The sequence below is a fragment of the Capricornis sumatraensis genome, chromosome 10 (assembly GCF_032405125.1).
Source record: "Capricornis sumatraensis isolate serow.1 chromosome 10, serow.2, whole genome shotgun sequence".
Lineage (NCBI taxonomy): Eukaryota > Metazoa > Chordata > Mammalia > Artiodactyla > Bovidae > Capricornis > Capricornis sumatraensis.
Window position 1 is genome coordinate 60,325,964 of NC_091078.1, and position 18,620 is coordinate 60,344,583.

General features: G+C 41.9%; 2 protein-coding genes across 3 annotated transcripts in view; both read left to right on the top strand.

The window, feature by feature from the left end:
* The first annotated feature begins 2,355 nt into the window (after positions 1-2,355).
* On the top strand, positions 2,356-6,363 carry SS18L2 (SS18 like 2). Its single transcript, XM_068982882.1, has 3 exons — positions 2,356-2,501; positions 2,756-2,832; positions 5,837-6,363. Exons 1-3 carry the CDS (start codon positions 2,433-2,435, stop codon positions 5,922-5,924), a joined length of 234 nt encoding a protein of 77 aa, XP_068838983.1. The 5' UTR covers positions 2,356-2,432; the 3' UTR covers positions 5,925-6,363.
* Positions 6,364-11,871: 5,508 nt separating this feature from the next.
* NKTR (natural killer cell triggering receptor) overlaps positions 11,872-18,620 on the top strand; it is a 42,023-nt gene continuing 35,274 nt past the window's right edge. For both annotated transcript variants that reach the window (XM_068981610.1, XM_068981611.1), the window contains exon 1: positions 11,872-11,929. In XM_068981610.1, coding sequence (XP_068837711.1) covers positions 11,872-11,929 — 58 coding nt within the window. The remainder of the gene's footprint in view (positions 11,930-18,620) is intronic.

An 18,620-nucleotide genomic window follows, 5' to 3' on the forward strand; every position in this document is an offset into this window, starting at 1 on the left:
GACTACAAAGAAACCTGAGCACAGAAGAATTGACGCTTTTGAACTGTGGTGTTGGAGAAGACTCTTGAGAGTCCCTTGGACTGCAAGGAGATCCAGTCCATCCTAAAGGAAATCAGTCTTGAATATTTATTGGAAGTACTGATGTTGAAGCTGAAACTCCAATATTTTGGCCACCTGATGCGAAGAGCTGATTCATCTGAAAACACCCTGATGCTAGGAAAGATTGAAGGTGGGAGGAGAAGGGGACAACAGAGGATGAGATGGTTGGATAGCATCACAGACTCAATGAGCATGAGTCTGAGTAAGCTCCCTGAGTTGGTGATGGACAGGGAGGCCTGGCCTGCTGCAGTCCATGGGGTCACAAAGAGTAGGACATGACTGAGCGACTGAACGGAACTGAACAGTGGTAAAAGTGTGGCCCAAGAGGTTGGTCCAGCTTCCTCTCTGTATGTTGCAGCAAACCACTATGGTGCATAGGCAGCACAGTTCAGTTCAGTCACTCAGTCATGTCCTACTCTCTGCGACCCCATGAATCACAGCATGCCAGGCCTCCCTGTCCATCACCAACTCCCAGAGTTCACTCAAACTCATGTCCATCGAGTCGGTGATGCCATCCAGCCATCTCATCCTCTGTTGTCCCCTTCTCCTCCTGCCCCTAATCCCTCCCAGCATCAGGGTCTTTTCCAATGAGCTGACCCTTCGCATGAGGTAGCCCAAGTATTGGAGTTTCAGCTTAAGCATCAGTCCTTTCAAAGAACACCCAGGACTGATCTCCTTCAGAATGGACTGGTTGGACCTCCTTGCAGTCCAAGGGACTCTCAAGAGTCTTCTCCAACACCACAGTTCAAAAGCATCAATTCTTCGGTGCTCAGCTTTCTTCACAGCCCAACTCTCACATCCATACATGACCACTGGAAAAACCATAGCCTTGACTAGACGGACCTTTGTTGGCAAAGTATTGTCCCTGCTTTTGAATATGCTATCTAGGTTGGTCATAACTTTCCTTCCAAGGAGTAAGCGTCTCTTAATTTCATGGCTGCAACCACCATCTACAGTGATTTTGGAGCCCCCCAAAATAAAGTCTGCCACTGTTTCCACTGTTTCTCCATCTATTTGCCATGAAGTGATGGGACCGGATGCCATGATCTTCGTTTTCTAAATGTTGAGATTTAAGCCAACTTTTTCACTCTCATTTTTTGTTTTCATCGAGAGGCTCTTTAGTTCTTCTTCACTTTCTGCCATAAGGGTGGTGTCATCTGCATATCTGAGGTGACTGATATTTCTCCTGGCAATATTGATTCCAGCTTGTGCTTCTACCAGCCCAGCGTTTCCCATGATGTACTCTGCATAGAAGTTAAATAAGCAGGGTGACAATATACAGCCTTGACGTACTCCTTTTTCTATTTGGAACCAGTCAGTTGTTCCATGTCCAGTTCTAACTGTTGCTTCCTGACCTGCATATAGGTTTCTCAAGAGGCAGGTCAGGTGGTCTGGTATTCCCATCTCTTGAAGAATTTTCCACAGTTTATTGTGATCCACACAGTCAAAGGCTTTGGCATAGTCAATAAAGCAGAAATCGATGTTTTTCTTGCAGCACAGGGAGGTGGTTAAAAACAAGAATTCTAAAGCCAGACTCTCCAGTGTTCTTGCCTGGAGAATCCCAGGGACGGCAGAGCCTGGTGGGCTGCTGTCTATGGGGTCGCACAGAGTCGGATACGACTGAAGCGACTTAGCGACTTAGCGAGTGAAAGCCAGACTGCTTCTGTTCAGATGCTGGTTTTGCCCTTAGTAGCTAGATCTTGGGCAAGTTACCTAATCTCTGTTTTCTCATCTGTAAAATGGAGAAAACAATAATGCTTTTTAGGGTAGAAAATCTGATTTTTTTTTAAGGGCCCAAAGGAAAAAGAGGGCTATGTGCGAGTTTCTCCCTCAGCAAAAGCCGACACCGGTGTTTTCCTTGGCCTTGCTGGGTTTGGCTTGAAAGGAGGCAATGCCCAAAGTTCAGGCTCCAGATGCAAGCCTGTAGGCACCAGAGCGGTGTTTAAAGAGGTGTGAATGTGGACCCGGGTGGGCAAGCTCCTCCCACAGACTGGCAGTACCCAAAGCCTAAAAGCCGAGACGCTAACACGGTTCCCCCCCCCAAGGCTAGCTTGCGCAAACGTAGAAGATCCACAAACAACTCAAGATTCTCAGGGGTGGGGCCAGAGGAGGACGTCAAGATTCTCTCTTATTAAGAGCGCGCCCAATCACAAATGACGTTCCGCCTGTTCCCCGCCCCCTAGATGAGAGAACCCAATCAACGTCGAGAGTGTAGGCCAACCTAGCTTGCTTCCTGCTGCGGCCATAGTGCGTCTGGAGCTGCAGGTCTTCTCCGGTCTAGATCAGAGGGGATCTGCCGGGCCTGAGGCCGAGTTCCACCCTGGCTTACCGGGATGTCGGTGGCTTTCGTCCCGGACTGGCTGAGAGGGAAAGCAGAAGTCAATCAGGAGACCATCCAGCGGGTAAGCGCCAGCACGAGCAGAGAGATCTTAGAGATCCTAAATCGCTGCGGGTGCTGGAAGCTTCCTGGAGTGAGCAGCTGAGACTGGTGATGTGCGTAGGTGACTTGCTGTGAGATGAGAATGAAGTCAGCAGAGGTGCTGGGGCTGGAAAGCCCGGCCTTGGGGGGCAGGTGGAGGGGCGGGGGAGGCAGAGGAGGCAGTGGTCCTCGCCGCCCTGACGTCGCGCTGCACTGACCCTTTGTCTGATCTTTCAGCTCCTGGAGGAGAATGACCAGCTGATCCGCTGTATCTTGGAATATCAGAACAAAGGCCGGGCGAATGAGTGCGTCCAGTGAGTCCCCTCTTTATTCCCTTAATTTGTGAGTGTGAAGGGGAAGCTAGTATTGGAATCCATCAGCTGACCTGAACTAGGAATCTTGAGTGATCACAGATAAGGCTCAGAGGAATTACTTACCTGCCCAAGATAATACGGACAGTACATTGTGAAGCCTGGAGTCAGACGTGGCTTCCTCTTCAAAACCAGAATTGTGCTCATTGAAAAGATTCCTCGAAAAGCCATACCGGCCGATGACAACAGGGATGGAGACGGTTCAGTTCAGTTCAGTCGCTCAGTCGTTTCCGACTCTTTGCGACCCCATGAACCGCAGTATGCTAGGCCTCCCTGTCCATCACCAACTCCCGAAGTCTACCCAAACTCATGTCCATTGAGTTGGTGATGCCATCCAACCATCTCATCCTCTGTTGTCCCCTTCTCCTCCTGCCCCCAATCTTTGCCAGCATCAGGGTTTTTCAAATGAGTCAGCTCTTCGCATGAGGTAGCCAAAGTATTGGAGTTTCAGCTTCAACATCAGTACTTCCAATGAACACGCAGGACTGATTTCCTTTAGGATGGACTGGTTGGACCTCCTTGCAGTCCAAGGGACTCTCAAGAGTCTTCTCCAACACCACAGTTCAAAAGTGTCAATTCTTCTGCGCTCAGCTTTCTTTATAGTCCAACTCTCACATCCATGCATGACTACTGGAAAAACCATAGCCTTGACTAGATTGACCTTTGTTGGCAGAGTAATATCTCTGCTTTTTAATATGCTGTCTAGGTTGGTCATAGCTTTCTTCCAAGGAGCAAGCGTCTTTTAATTTCATGGCTGCAGTCACCATCTGCAGTGATTTGGGGCCAAAAAAAATAGTCAGCCACTGTTTCCATTGTTTCCCCATCTATTTGCCATGAAGTGATGGGACCGGATGCCATGATCTTCGTTTTCTGATTGTTGAGCTTTAAGCCAACTTTTTCACTCTCATTTTTTGTTTTCATCGAGAGGCTCTTTAGTTCTTCTTCACTTTCTGCCATACGGGTGGTGTCTCATCTGCATATCTGAGGTTATTGATATTTCTCCCGGCAACCTTGATTCCAGCTTGTGCTTCTTCCAGCCCAGCGTTTTTCATGATGTACTCTGCATAGAAGTTAAATAAGCAGGGTGACAATATACAGCCTTGACATACTCCTTTTCCTATTTGGAACCAGTTGGTTGTTCCATGTCCAGTTCTAGCATTCAGAAAATGTCTCACAAAATGATGAGAGCAGTGGCTGTTCTCTGGTCGTGGATCCCTGGCTCATACTTTTTTGTAGCACATACAAAGACCAATAAAAGTTCCCAGTTAAGACAGAGGTAAATTTGGCGCAGTAATTTAAGGTGCTCTCTAGCCATATGCAAGATGAGAGAAAACACTCTCTTTTCTAAGTGTAGTTCCAGGAGTTATGCCCCATTTATTACAGAAACAAAAAAGATTTTATTTCATTGTGACTGAAGCCATGCTTTCCCCACCCCCTAAAAAAGTAATCCTCAGTTGCTCACTGAACAGCTCAGTGGAGATATCCATCTTGGGTAAGTCTTTACATTGGACACTGGCATTTGGTGATTTGCTTTTTTACAGTTTATAGTAAACATCTCATTTTTCTATATGGAAAACTGTTGCAAAACACTCTTATTTGGTGCAGTGATTCTCAAATTATGAGCAAGTTACCAAAATCTCCTCATGGACATTTTTACATTGCATGGTGCATGATTCCTGCCCCCTAGTCTGATTTGGGGCTTGACCCCTTGACCGAGAAATGTGATCATAGTAAGCATGTGTTTATCATGGAAGTGTCTCGTACCTTCTTTAACTTTGTTCAAGACTTTTTTTTTGGCCTTGTACCACATGGGATCTCCAGTTCCCTGCCTCTGTGCGTGCTTAATCACCTCACTTGTGCTGTGTGACCCTATAGACTGTAGCTGACCAGGCTCCTCTGTCTATGGGATTCTCCAGGCAAGAATACTGGAGAGGGTTGCCATGCCCTCCTCCAAGGGATCTTCCCGACCCAGGGATTGAACCTGTGTCTCCTACATTGCAAGTGGATTCTTTTAACTGCAGAGCCACCAAGGAAACCCTTAGTTCCCTGACTAGGGATCTGACCTGTGACCCTGCAGTGGAAGTATGGAGTCCTAACCCTGGACCTCCAGGGAATTCCCTGTTCAAGATTTTTTATAAGTAATACTGAGTACCAGGCACTACTTCAGCTACTGGGGAATGAGTACCAAGAGATACCAGCTCTGCTTTCATGGTGCTTACATTCTAGACTGTAGAATCATATAATTAGCCACATAATAATAAGCGCTTTGAATAAGCATAAAGCACAGTAAATGGGAGGAAGTGCTAGTTTATACAGGTTATCTTTGATGTGACATTTGGGTAGACACCTTAGGTGAGGGAGGCAGCGATGCAGATGTGTGAATCAAAGTGAGCATGGGGTGAAGTCCCCCAGGCTAGAGCTTGCTGGATATCTTCAAGTCTCTGCAAGGAGTCCACTCTGGCCAGAACTCAGTGAGTAAAGGGAAAGTGTCAGATGAGATCAGAGAGGGAGACTAGAGGCCCTGATCATGTAGGTCCTTATAGGCCACGAGAAGAGCTGAGCTTTACTCATAATGCAATGGGGACCTTTGAAGAGTTTTGAACAGAGGTATTACATGATCTTAACCTAAACTGTAAAATCACTCAGGCTGCTATGAGTATAATCACAGTAGGGGTACAGAGGTAGAACAGGGAGACAGGTTAGGAGAGTGGTCCAGTACAGTAGTCCAAGCAAGAAGTGATAGTGGCTTGGCCGAGAAATGTAGCTATGTAGTGAGAAGTGAGAACAGGTAAGATTCTGGATGTGTTTTCCTCTGATATGTTTAACAGATACATAGACAAAACTGAGTGATCTAGTCAGTAGATGAGCCATTCATTAGATAAATTCTTTTCCAGTTTTTTGTTCAATAAAAACACACCTCTAATTTTTATCTGTTTTTCACCCATAGGTACCAGCATGTGTTACACAGAAATCTCATTTATTTGGCTACCATCGCAGATGCCAACCCAACCAGTGCTTCAAAAGCAATGGAATAGTCTTCCAGCTGGCTGTTGTGAGGAGTAATTGAATGTGATCTATTTCCTATGAAATGGATTTTTGCCAACTCAACTGCTTAGAATGTGAATGGAACCTCTGTGGCTCTTCTAAAAATGTGAACATGTGAAGAAAGCTACTAACTTAACCATATTCTCAGTATAAATATTTAATAATTAAGTGGATTCCCTCAATTAAGTTGACTCCAAGTGTCTTCCATCCTGAAATAAGTGTGTTTGGATAACAGAGATATAATGGGCATCTTCAAGTCAATCTTTTTAGTTTCAACCTGAAGAGGAAACTTGAGCAGGTATTGGGCGATCAGCAGGAATTTGTGAGACTTTCCACTGAGACACTGCCAAATGGACGTATGACTGTTTCTCCCTCCTACCAGTTTGTGGTGGTGGACCCCTGACTGCTCTTTTCACATTGCTTTGAAATAAAGCTTGCCTTTCCACAAAAGCCTGATATTAAGGTATAGAAATTTTCATGTAATGTCTTCCACTTGGTTTTTGAGGAAACGTGTAAGGAGTTAAAAATACATGTAATACCACCACTGTCATTGCTAACAAAGTTAATAGTAATTCTTAAGTTTCATCTAACATCATCTACTAATAGAAGATGTGATGCCGAAGGAAGAGTTTCTTTTTCTTTTGTATCCTTTTAAGGTTATTGGCCAGGCCTCTATAACAAAAGACAAATTAACAGAAGAAAAGCATATGCATTTATTTAATATAAGTTTTACATGACATGGGAGCCTTCATAAGGAAACAAAAGACCCAAAGAAACAGTTAAACCTGAGCATTTTTATATATGAAGTTCGATGAAAAGTATAAAGTTGTAGAAAAATGTGATTGGACATAAGGGTATGAGCTAAGTGTAGGAAACTGGGGGAAACTTAGCAAGGCCTTTTTGTTCAAAATCTCTGTCCCTCTGCGTGTGGGAGGGCACCTCTCATCTGAGAGTCACATGACCTGCTTTACGGGAGAAGGTCTGAGAGTCCCTCTAGGATCTGCCATTTCTCAAATTCCTTCCTTAAAATATTTAATATGCCAAGGAGCCGTATTTTGGAGTGGCATGTCCTGAATTCTGTGATGTTCAATTTTCTTCTCTTCCCACAAAATGTGATTTTGTTGATGTGTCTGAAACAGGATCCAAACAAAATTCACACCGTTCATTTTGTTGACATCGCTATGTCTGTAAAAATACTTAACAATTCCCTTTTTCTTTTCTTTACCATTTGTTGAGAAAAACTACGTCATTTGCTCTAAAATTTTTCACATTTCTGTTGTATCCCTGTGGTGCGGTGTCATTATATGTCCCACTATTGGCCCACTTTTCCTATAAACTAGCAGATCTAGGTGCTCGTTCAGACTGACTCTAGTATCTGGCAAGAATATATCATAGGAAGTGATAGGTGCTTGCTTTTCCATTATATCAGGAAATAACCCAAAATGACTTCTTATCAAGCTCCTGATAGCCTTTCACTTAAATTATGATCTAACCAGCTTTGATAGGTTACTTCATTCAGTTCAATTCAGTTCGGTCACTCAGTCATGTCCAACTCTGCGACCCCATGAATCGCAGCACGCTGGGCCTCCTTGTCCATCACCAACTCCTGGAGTTCACTCAGACTCATGTCCATTGAGTTGGTGATGCCATCCAGCCATCTCATCTTCTGTCGTCCTCTTCTCCTCCTGCCCCCAATCCCTCCCAGCATCAGGGTCTTTTCCAATGAGTCAACTCTTCGCATGAGGTGGCCAGAGTACTGGAGTTTCAGCTTTAGCATCAGTCCTTCCAATGAACACGCAGGACTGTTCTCCTTTAGGATGGACTGGTTGGACCTCCTTGCAGTCCAAGGGACTCTCAAGAGTCTTCTCCAACACCACAGTTCAAAAGCATCAATTCTGCGCTCAGCTTTCTTCACAGTCCAACTCTCACATCCATACATGACCACTGGAAAAACCATAGCCTTGACTAAACCGACCTTTGTTGGCAGATAATGTCTCTGCTTTTTAATATGCTATCTAAGTTGGTCATAACTTTCCTTCCAAGGAGTAAACGTCTTTTAATTTCATGGCTGCAGTCACCATCTGCAGTGATTTTGGAGCCCCAAAAATAAAAGTCTGACACTTCCCACTGTTTCCCCATTTCCCATGAAGTGATGGAACCAGATGCCAGGATCTTAGTTTTCTGAATGTTGAGATTTAAGCCAACTTTTTCACTCTCACTTTCAAGAGGCTCTAGTTCTTCTTCACTTTCTGCCATAAGGGTGGTGTCATCTGCATATCTGAGGTGATTGATATTTCTCCTGGCAATCTTGATTCCAGCTTGTGCTTCTTTCAGCCCAGTGTTTCTCATGATGTAGTCTGCATAGAAGTTAAATAAGCAGGGTGACATACAGCCTTGACGTACTCCTTTTTCTATTTGGAACCAGTCTGTTGTCCCATTTTCCAGTTCTAACTGTTGCTTCCTGACCTGCATACAGATTTCTCAAGAGGCAGGTCAGGTGGTCTGGTATCCATCTCTCTCAGAATTTTCTACAGTTTATTGTGATCCACACAGTCAAAGGCTTTGGCATAGTCAATAAAGCAGAAATAGATGTTTTTCTGGAACTCTTGCTTTTTCGATGATCCAGCAGATGTTGGCAATTTGATCTCTGGTTCCTCTGCCTTTTCTAAAACCAGTTTGAACATCTGGAAGTTCATGGTTCACATATTGCTAAAGCCTGGCTTGGAGAATTTTGAGCATTACATTACTAGCATGTGAGATGAGTGCAACTGTGCTGTAGTTTATGAGCATTCTTTGGGATTGGAAAGAAAACTGACCTTTTCCAGTCCTGTGCCCACTGCTGAGTGTTCCAAATTTGCTGGCATATTGAATGCAGCACTTTCACAGCATCATCTTTCAGGATTTGAAATAGCTCAACTGGAATTCCATCACCTCCACTAGCTTTGTTCATAGTGATGCTTTCTAAGGCCCACTTGACTTCATATTCCAGGATGTCTGGCTCTTGGTGAGTGATCACACCATCGTGATTATCTGGGTCGTGAAGCTCTTTTTTGTACAGTTCTTCTGTGTATTCTTGCCACTTCTTAATATCTTCTTCTTCTGTTAGGTCCATACCATTTCTGTCCTTTATCAAGCCCATCTTTGCATGAAATGTTCCCTTGGTATCTCTAATTTTCTTGAAGAGATCTCTAGTCTTTCCCATTCTCTTGTTTTCCTCTATTTCTTTGCATTGATCACTGAGGAAGACTTTCTTATCTCTCCTTGCTATTCTTTGGAACTGCATTCAGATGCTTATATCTTTCCGTTTCTCCTTTGCTTTTCGCCTCTTCTTCATTAGGGATTACCTAATGGTGATTTTTCTATGTTATCATTCTTTCTGCTTCTATTATCTTTGTTCTGTCAGAACTTTCCTTTGAGACTTATCTGTTAAATGGGGCAAAGAGCTTCTTAAATGAACCCCAAATTAAAACTTTCTTTTGTTGGGAGTCAAGGGTTTCAACCCAGGAAGGCTGTAATATGTAAACAGTGAAGAGAAACCTCATTTTGCATCCCAAATCTGTCATAACCTCTGTAAGCTCTGTTTCCTCAACTCTAAAATGGAGATAATAAAAGTAGTATCTGCCTCTTGAGGTTATGAGGTGATTATGTGGTTGGGAGCTGGGGATGGTAAATATTCAAGTGTGTTAGCTGAAGGCTCTGGCCCTTGTCAGAGGCCCCCACCCATTCTGTCATCTGTAGGATTCTATCCCATCATTGGTCTTCTCTGTCCTCAACTATTCATGTGGTTTGTGCTTGTACTCTATGCCAGGTAGGCTGCTGAAGGGCCTGATCTGATCAGCAAATATGGTAGGTGCTGTGTAATGTCTTTAGTTGTGAATTAGTTGCTAACATTTAAAGATAAGAGAATTTCCCATGAAAGCCTGGATTTCTAGCAATGCTGGATTACAGGTCTACAGTGAAAACCATCAGCTGGAGTGTGATGGCAGCTGCCCCCCACTCACGTTATTAGACAAATTGAACACTTAAAAATCTGTCAAGAGGGTAGATCTCACGTAAAGTGTTTCTACCACAATAAAGTAAAAAAGAAAACAGAGTGCTTGCCAGATCCTGGGTAGAGGGGAGAAGGAGAAGTCATTGTTTAATTGGTAGAAAATTTTAGTTTTACAAGATGAAGATTGTCCTGTGGCTAGATGGTAGTGATGGTGGCACAGCAATGCAAATCTACTTGGTGCCTCTGAACAGTAAGCTTAAAAAAAGTTAAAAGACCAGTTTATGTAAAGTTAAATGTATATATTACAATTTTAAGAAAATAACGGAAAACAACAACCACCCACCAGTGTGGCCCCATGGGAAAGATAAATCAATGTAGCAAATTGAGCCCAGAAATAGAATGGCACATATGTGGTCACAAAGCCAAGGTAATTCAATGTATAAAAGACAGTCTTTTCAACAAATGGTGGTGGAACTACGGTATATCCCTACGAGAAAAAAAAGAACTTAAGCTTCTACCTGACACCATATCCACAAATGCTGACAGATTATAGACTTACACCAAAAAGGCGGGGTTATAAAATTTGTAAAAGGAAACATAGGAGAAAATCATGAGCTTGCTGTAGGCAGAGATTTCTTACACAGAGAAGCACAAACCATAAAAGAAAAAGTTGATCAAATGACTTCATAAAAAATTAAAAAACTGCTTTCCACAAGCCACTACCAAAACAATGAAAAGGCAAGACAGACTGGGAGAAAATATTCACAACTTGCCTGGAGAATCCCATGGACGGAGGAGCCTGGTAGGCTGCAGTCCATGGGGTCGCTAAGAGTCGGGCACGACTGAGCGACTTCACTTTTGTGTTTCACTTTCACGCATTGGAGAAGGAAATGGCAACCCACTCCAGTATTCTTGCCTGGAGAATCCCAGAGACAGAGGAGCCTAGTGGGCTGCCGTCTATGGGGTCGCACAGAGTCGGACACGACTGAAGTGACTTAGCAGCAGCAGCAGCAGCAGCAAGGGATTTGTATTCAGAATATACATACATCGTTTAACAACACATTATTATACAGAATTCTTACTTTCTATTAGAGGGAGAACATGATTAAAATAAGGGCAAAGGTCTTGAACTGACAATTTAGAAAAGAGGTAGAATCGCCTTGAACACTATGCCCATGACGCTGGCCCCCAAAGCGGAAACGCACGTACAATTGTACCTGAACGGCCTTTGAAGTCAGACAAATAGTCTAACAGGATAGCGTCATAACTGCTCCCTGAGTAAAAAGAAAGTCAGAACTGTCAGTCTACTGATCCTCAACGACTTGATTCTCCAAACCCTCGCAGCTACGGACATTAAGGAAGCCTCGCGCTATCTGCAAATACTTTGACAGGGCCCTTGAGAAAGGACGACAGGAAGTAGAGAGCGCAGGCGCGTCCGGGGCTCCCACAGTTGGCGACTGATTCCAACGTAAAGAAGGAAAGGGGCGGAGCAAAAAAGAACCAGCTCAGGTATAGGAGCGCGAGAGTCGAGCTCCCAGGCATTCCCACGTAGGCGTAGCCGCTTCTCTTAACCACAGCCTTTGAGTACGTGCTCTCGCGGTATTTGTCCCTGCTCTCGCGGGGTTTAGCGTGGCAATAGGAGACCCGGCCGGGGGCCGGGGGTGGCGGTCCGTTAGTGGCGTTTGGCTCCGGCGGCGGTGGCAGAGCTTTCTCCCCTGCCTACTGGGAGGTCTCAGGCTGGAGGCCAGCCAGGTGAAGAGCGCGGCTGCATGTGTGTGCGCACTCCATGGGAGCCGGGAGGCCTGAGGTGAGAGGGACCGGTCTCGGCCTCCGGCGCTGTCGCGACAGGCCGGCGGGAGGTGACTGAGGCGCGGGCTCCGCCCCAGCCCCCGCCCTGACCGCTTTCCTCCCCATCTCTCCCAGCTTTTGCTGCCGCCTCGGTCGCTATGGGGGCGCAGGACCGGCCGCAATGCCACTTCGACATCGAAATCAACCGGGAGCCGGGTGAGCCGGGCCACTGGGGAGCCCTGCGGGGCCTTGGCTTGCTTTGGGGAAGGGGAGGGGTCTACTTTCATCAACCCTCCTCCAAGCCTTTTTGGGAACTGGTAGGCGCAGTCCGTATTCCCTTTTCTCCTGAGGGAAAATCTGTGGAGAGGAGGGTGGTCCGGATACAATTCAATCGGAGTCCAGGCCTCGTCCTCCCAAACTCCTTGCCCCACTGCACCCCTCCTGAGTGTTCCTGCCCTGCCTTAGCGCCAGGAAAAGATTTGCGATCCTTTTTGGACTTTGTCTCTCACTGTATCTCTAAGGAGCAAACACTCCCAATTTCGATTTCTGGTATCTCGCTCTGTACTATGAGCTTCGGACTCGTACGTTGTATATTTTCTAATTCTTGTGCATCATTAACAGGTTAACTTTGCTTTTATTTTTCTTTAAGTGTCTTTAGCCAGAATTCCTTGGTTCATGGGGTAATGACTTAGCACAAGTCTTGGGCTTTAAACCAAAGCATTTAGTGTCAACAGACTTGCAGTGTGTGTTCTCTTCCATTACTGTTTTCTTTAGGGAATCCAGCAATTCCTTAGTATGTTTTTTTTTGAAAATGAGATATTTTCTTCTCAAGGATAGTTAACTTCATTCTACACAGCATAGCGTGCAAGGTTCCAAACAGTTTTCTTAGCTTTTTTTTTTTTTTACTGTAACAGAAGTTTTAATTGGAAGCATGTATACAGTCTTTCTGTAGATCTTGTTGAGCAGATTGTGCATGCTACTGTTCTAGACTGAGAATATAGAATGCATAAAACAAAGGCCTCTCTTCCTTGTAGTTTATATTCTGTTGGAGGAAGACAGACAATAAAACAGAAAAAAAAAAAGTGTCTTGTAATAGGGGTACTGTTTTAATAGATTGGTCAGAAAAGGACATTTTGAGAGGATGACTTTTAAGCAAACCTGAAGGAGAAGGTGAGGGTGTGGATATCTCTGAGAAGAACCTTCCTGATATTGGAACAGATAATATGAAGGCCTTGATGAAAAAGTGTACCTTCTTGTTTGAGGAACAGAAAGTGTAGTAGCTTCCTTGACTTGATGAGAAAGTGTACCTTCTTGTTTGAGGAGTAAAGGAGGCAGGTGAGTAGCGGAAAATGAGTAAAGGCCAGAGTAAGAACTTTGACTCCGTGAGATAAAATGTTGAAAGGTTTTGAGCAAAGGAATGATGTGATCTTGGGAATTTTTGTTGCATTCTCTCTTCATCTTTTGAAGCTTGAGGCTCTTAATCCTTATTTTATAGTGAATTTTCATTTTGAATAAGACGGCTTATTTTTTTAAGAGTTAAAAATAGCATAGTCCTGGAACGTAGAGGTCAAACAAAGGTTCTGTAGCCCTGGAAAGTACTCATCTTGTACACATTCATATCCTAGTTTCGCAAATAACTTTTGTCGTGAAACATCTCCAGAATATGGTAAATGTAAAATGAACTTTGATCCTCAATATTATAATACCATTCTGGTAGAAGTGACTAGAACTCTTTAGAACACTGAACCATATATAAAACAAGGAATGCTTGCGTTGTTCTAGGTTGAACCAGTTGATAACTGGCAATTTCATATGGTTCAGTTTCATATATAATGTTGATATTTCTCTAGCACTTTTAAGTATATTATCTAAGTAGTAGGTACTTGATTTTTACACAGCTTGTAAGAATCACTTCAGTTGTTTGAAATGAGGTGTCCTGCTTTGTATTATTTAACCATTAGTATGTATGTCATTGAGTACTTATTCAAGTAATAACTCTTGTTTTCTCGTATAGTTAATAATTCGCTTGATACAAAGTAATATCTTTATTTACTTTGATAAGTGAAGATCCTTTAATGAGTAGCCTTGTTGTCCATATTAATGAGAGGTCAAAAAGTGCTGATAAAACTTGATTTGAACACAGCGCAATGTGTATTTTACATTACTGTCAATGGAAATTTGTATATTTTATAGCAAACAAATGAGACTTTTGAATTGTAAAGCCGCCAAATGAATGCAAGTATATATTAAAAGAGGAATGTCTTTAAATTACATGACTGTAGTTACAGAACTATTCATGTTGTTATTCTCTTTGAGTTTTGGTGGTTTGTCGCTTTTAAGCAACTGGTTCATTTAATTTTAAATTGTCGAACAACATCGTCCTTTAATTTAGTATCTGTGGGATCTATAGTAATATCACTTTTATTCCTTATGTTGATAATCTGTGCCTGTTATCTTTTTTTCTGTGGCCAGTTTGGCTAGGAGTTTTACCAATTTTACTGTTATTTCAGAGAACCAGATTTTCATTTCATTGGTGTTTTGTTCTGTTTTCTTTTTTCAGAGGTTCTGTTTATTTTTTTCTGACAGGCAGGCCCACCCTTCTTTGATTAAATATTAGTTCTCTCTATGGTTGTTAGTGTTGGTTAAACTGAATACCTTTCAGGGCAGACATGAAATAGGAATCTAGCTTTTCCTTCTTTGGTACTTCAGAAACTTATCTTGTACTTGCCCTTTTCAGATGTTAGCTCAGGGGAACAGGTTTTAGATATCTGGTGCAAACTGATTTAAGCCAGTTTAGTCAAAAATGGCTATTAAGTTTTTAGAGCATATCAAGGAGTCACCAATAAGTTAATGGCTGTAGATTGCCTTTGTCACAACCTTGCTACCAGGACACAGTGAAAGCAAGTCACATTTGCCATATGTAGATGTTGACAAGCAAATAGACACACACATAGGTCATAAAACTAGTTCTGTGAGTCTGATGAAGTCATTTTCAGTGCTCCAAGTACTCTTTATGTGGAAGATTTCTGGTCTTGAAAATTGTCATGCGAATCTTTTAGTTTTGTGCACCAGAACCCTCTTAAATCTTGACTATACCCAGGACCTTTTTTTGATGGACCCAGCCTGAGGTTCCACTCCAAAGGGTGACTCCAGATTTATGTCCTATTAATGAAAGGGTATGGATTATCTCCAAATGTTTTTATTCAGTCTTATGTTCCAGATATTACCAGTTTGCCAATAAAAACAGATTTTAAGCATTCATTTTACTAATTACTATTTGATTAGAGATAAAGACAGCAAAAGTAGTATTAGAAGTCACCTCTGGAGTACAGCTTTTGATTTATCACCCCTCTGGAGGCTGTCTGTTTCTTAAGAGACCTGAGGTATAGTTTTAAAACTCATATGATTACTTCATATGAGAATGTCTATGTAAGGTATTTTTAAAAAATTATAGTTGTAATATATTACATTATAGTAGTATAATGGTGTAGACCTTTTTTTGTTTTCAAACCGGGAGATGCTATCATGAGACCAGAAGTCAAACTCCAATTTTTTCACTCCCATTTCTGTTAGTATTCAGTAGAGTTTTTCAAAGGCAGTGATGACACAACAGATTGAATGCAGAAGCAGATAGGAAAATCTATCTTTTATTACATTAGACATGAAATAGGAAATCTCATAAAATGAGATTTGCGAAAATGTAAAAGATGACACTCATTAAGTTTTTTGTTCATATTTCAAAATGTAAATTATTAAGAAAGAACCCATATTGGGGTTCCCTGGTGGCTCAGTAGTTACGAAACTTCCTGCTAGTTTCATGGGTTCAATCCCTGGTCTGGGAAGATCCCACCTGCCGCAGAACAGCTAAGCCGGTGGGCCACAACGACTGAGCCTGGGCTCTAAGGCCTAGAAACTGTAGCTACTGAAACCCATGTGCTCTAGAGCCTGTGCTCCTCGACAGGAGAAGCCACCGCAGTGAAAGTCTTCGGTAATTGTTTAGCATATAGAGGGATTCTGAGACCAAAGAGTTGGAGAACTGCTGGTGTAGACACATGCTTTCATAGAACTCAAGCATTGGGTTTTATCTGCAACTGTTTTAAACTTTTTGTTGGAATATAATTTCATGTTTATAGGAAGTTGAAAAGTAAAAGCAGTAAAAAGAATGCCAATCTATTCTTTACCTAGATTCACCTATTTACATTTTATACCATTTGCTTTATTAATCTCTCTCTTTCTCTCTAAACGCACAATTTTTTCTGACTCATTTGAAGGTATGTTACCCACATCATGGCTCTTTACCCCTAAGTACGTGCGTGTATTTATTAAGAATAGAAATATTCATTGAAAGAATCTTAAACATTTTTAAAATTTTTTCAAAGAAAAGAAAGGGGTATTCTCCAACATAACCACAATGCAGTTGTCAACTTCATAAATTTACATGGATACAATACTTTAATCTACTATCTCTGTATTCTGTTTTTGTTGGTTGGCCTAAAAAATCATTTATAGCATTCTTTCCCCTCCAGTACAAAATTCCAGTCTAGTCTCAGATATTACATTCAGCTGTCAAATCTCTTTACCATTTCCACAGCTTTTGTCTTTTATGAGATTGACATTTTAAAAAAATATAGCCCCCTTCTTGAATAGAATGTTACTTATTTTGTATTTGTCAGAGGCTTAAAGTTGATTTTCCAAAATGATAACCAAGGTGTTTCTTTAAAAGAATGCTTGACTTTAGAATTTTGTTTATGCGGGCCTCAGAACAATGTCATAAAACCCTGGCAATTTATCAAAATAGGTAAAATGGATGTTTTAACTTTACTGCTCAAGTTTCATGAATCAAAGAATCTAAAAATGTGTTCTTAGTAAACACTATAGAGTATTTGGAACTGAAACTGAGAAACAAGTTTAAAGAGGAAGACAAATGTTTGAGTACTGCTTATGACCTAGGGAAGACCCTCTGACCTCTTTGTAAATGGAAGTACTATAGAGTCGTTATTGTGGTTCTAAAGTACAGCAAAAGTTGCTTGCATTCAAAATTAACCTTTAAACTTGAGACTAATACCCAGAATAACTTATACTTTGAGATAGAGCAAGGCATATGAGACCTGATTTGTACCGGGGGGCTGGGAGAAATGAATCTCCCATCTCAAGCATGCTGTGGGTCATAAGCTTGTGAATACAGTGACTCGGTGACTCTGGATGCAGTGGTTTGCTCCATTTAAATGATTTCTCCCTTTTGTATATATTCAAACTAATAAGACTTCAGTGCAGTATTGCTTGCATGGTAAGGTTCTTGAAAAGAGTAATTAAATAATACAACCATGTGTCTTAAAGATCGTTATTTTAAAAATGAATTTATTCTAATCAGTTAAGGAGCACAATTTTTCTTAGGCAGATTACCATTTGTGTTGTGACACAGATAGCAAGGAGGGGAACTACTGTGTGGGAGAGAAGGATGGGGAGCAGCACTGCTGTTTCGAGTTATTCTCATCTATCTAATAGTTATTTGAAAGACCACAAGGAGGGTTATGCTAATGACAGTGCTGAGAAAGGTCAGAGTGAGGTGTGATCAGTTTTTGGATTTCCTCAGTCAATGTTTAAATTTTATAAGATATTCTTATAACTAAAAGCATACCTTTATCATTGATACTCCTAAGATAAAAAATCTTTTTCACTAGAACCTGAAATTCCCTTGTCCTCAGCCCACATTGTCCAATGGAAACAGTTGTCTTTCTTTGTGATTGTTTGATAATGCAGTGTTTCTTTCAGTTTTTTCGTTATTGCGGAGCTGCCTGTATTTGTAAAGAACCTAGCACAGCATGTGACACACTTGTTTTTTAAGTTGCTTTAATTAGTGCATTTGCCTGAACGTGAGCTTGAGCACTGAGCTCATGTTCAATTTTAGGGCAAAGGCTTTTTACCATATCTGTAAGCAAGAAGGTTCTCCTTCACCCCCTTTTCTCCTTATTTTTTTATAAATTGGGCCCAGAGAATCCCAGTAATAACCACAGGCCTGGTTGAAAGGTCGTGAAGGCAAATTCATATGGATTTTTTTAAATTAAATTTTTTTATTGAAAGATAATTGATTTACAGAATTTTGTTGTTTTCTGTCAAACCTCAACATGAATCAGCCATAGGTATACATATATCCCCTCCTTTTGAACCTCTCATCTCCTGCCCCATCCCCCTACCTCTAGATTGATACAGAGCCCCTGTTGAGTTTCCTGAGCCATACAGCAAATTCCCGTAGACTGTCTATTTTACACATGGTCATGTAAGTTTCCTTGTTACTCTTTCTGTACATCTCAGTCTCTCCTCCCCTCTCCCCATGTCCTTAAGTTTATTCTCTTATGTCTGTCTCTCCATTGCTGCCCTGTAAATAAGTTCTTCAGTACCATTTTTCTAGATTCCATGTATATGTGTTAGAATACAATATTTATCTTTCTCTGACTCACTTCACTCTGTATAATAGGTTTTAGGTTCATCCACCTTATCAGAACTGACTCAAAACACATTCCTTTTTGTGGCTGAGTAATATTCCATTGTGTATATGTACTACTTCTTTATCCATTCATCTGTCGATGGACATCTAGGTTGCTTCCATGTTCTAGCTATTGTAAATAGTGCTGCAGTGAACGATGGGATACATGTGTCTTTTTCAACTTTGGTTTCCTCAAGGTATATTCCTAAGGGTGGAGCTGGGTCATATGATGGTTTTATTCCTAGTTTTTGTAAGGAATCTCCATACCGTCTTCCTTAGTGGCTGTATCAATTTACATTCCCACCAACAGTGCAAGAGCATTTCCTTTTCTCCACACCCTCTCCAGCATTTATTGTTTGTAGACCTCTTGATGATGGCCATTCTGACTGGTGTGAGGTGATATCTCATTGTAGTTTTGATTTG

Coding starts and splice junctions, on each gene's coding strand:
- SS18L2 (XM_068982882.1), top strand. CDS start 2,433: ATGTCGGTGGCTTTCGTCCCGGACTGGCTGAGAGGGAAAGCAGAAGTC. Junction 2,502..2,755: donor ATCAGGAGACCATCCAGCGG/GTAAGCGCCAGC, acceptor CTGATCTTTCAG/CTCCTGGAGGAGAATGACCA. Junction 2,833..5,836: donor CGGGCGAATGAGTGCGTCCA/GTGAGTCCCCTC, acceptor TTTCACCCATAG/GTACCAGCATGTGTTACACA.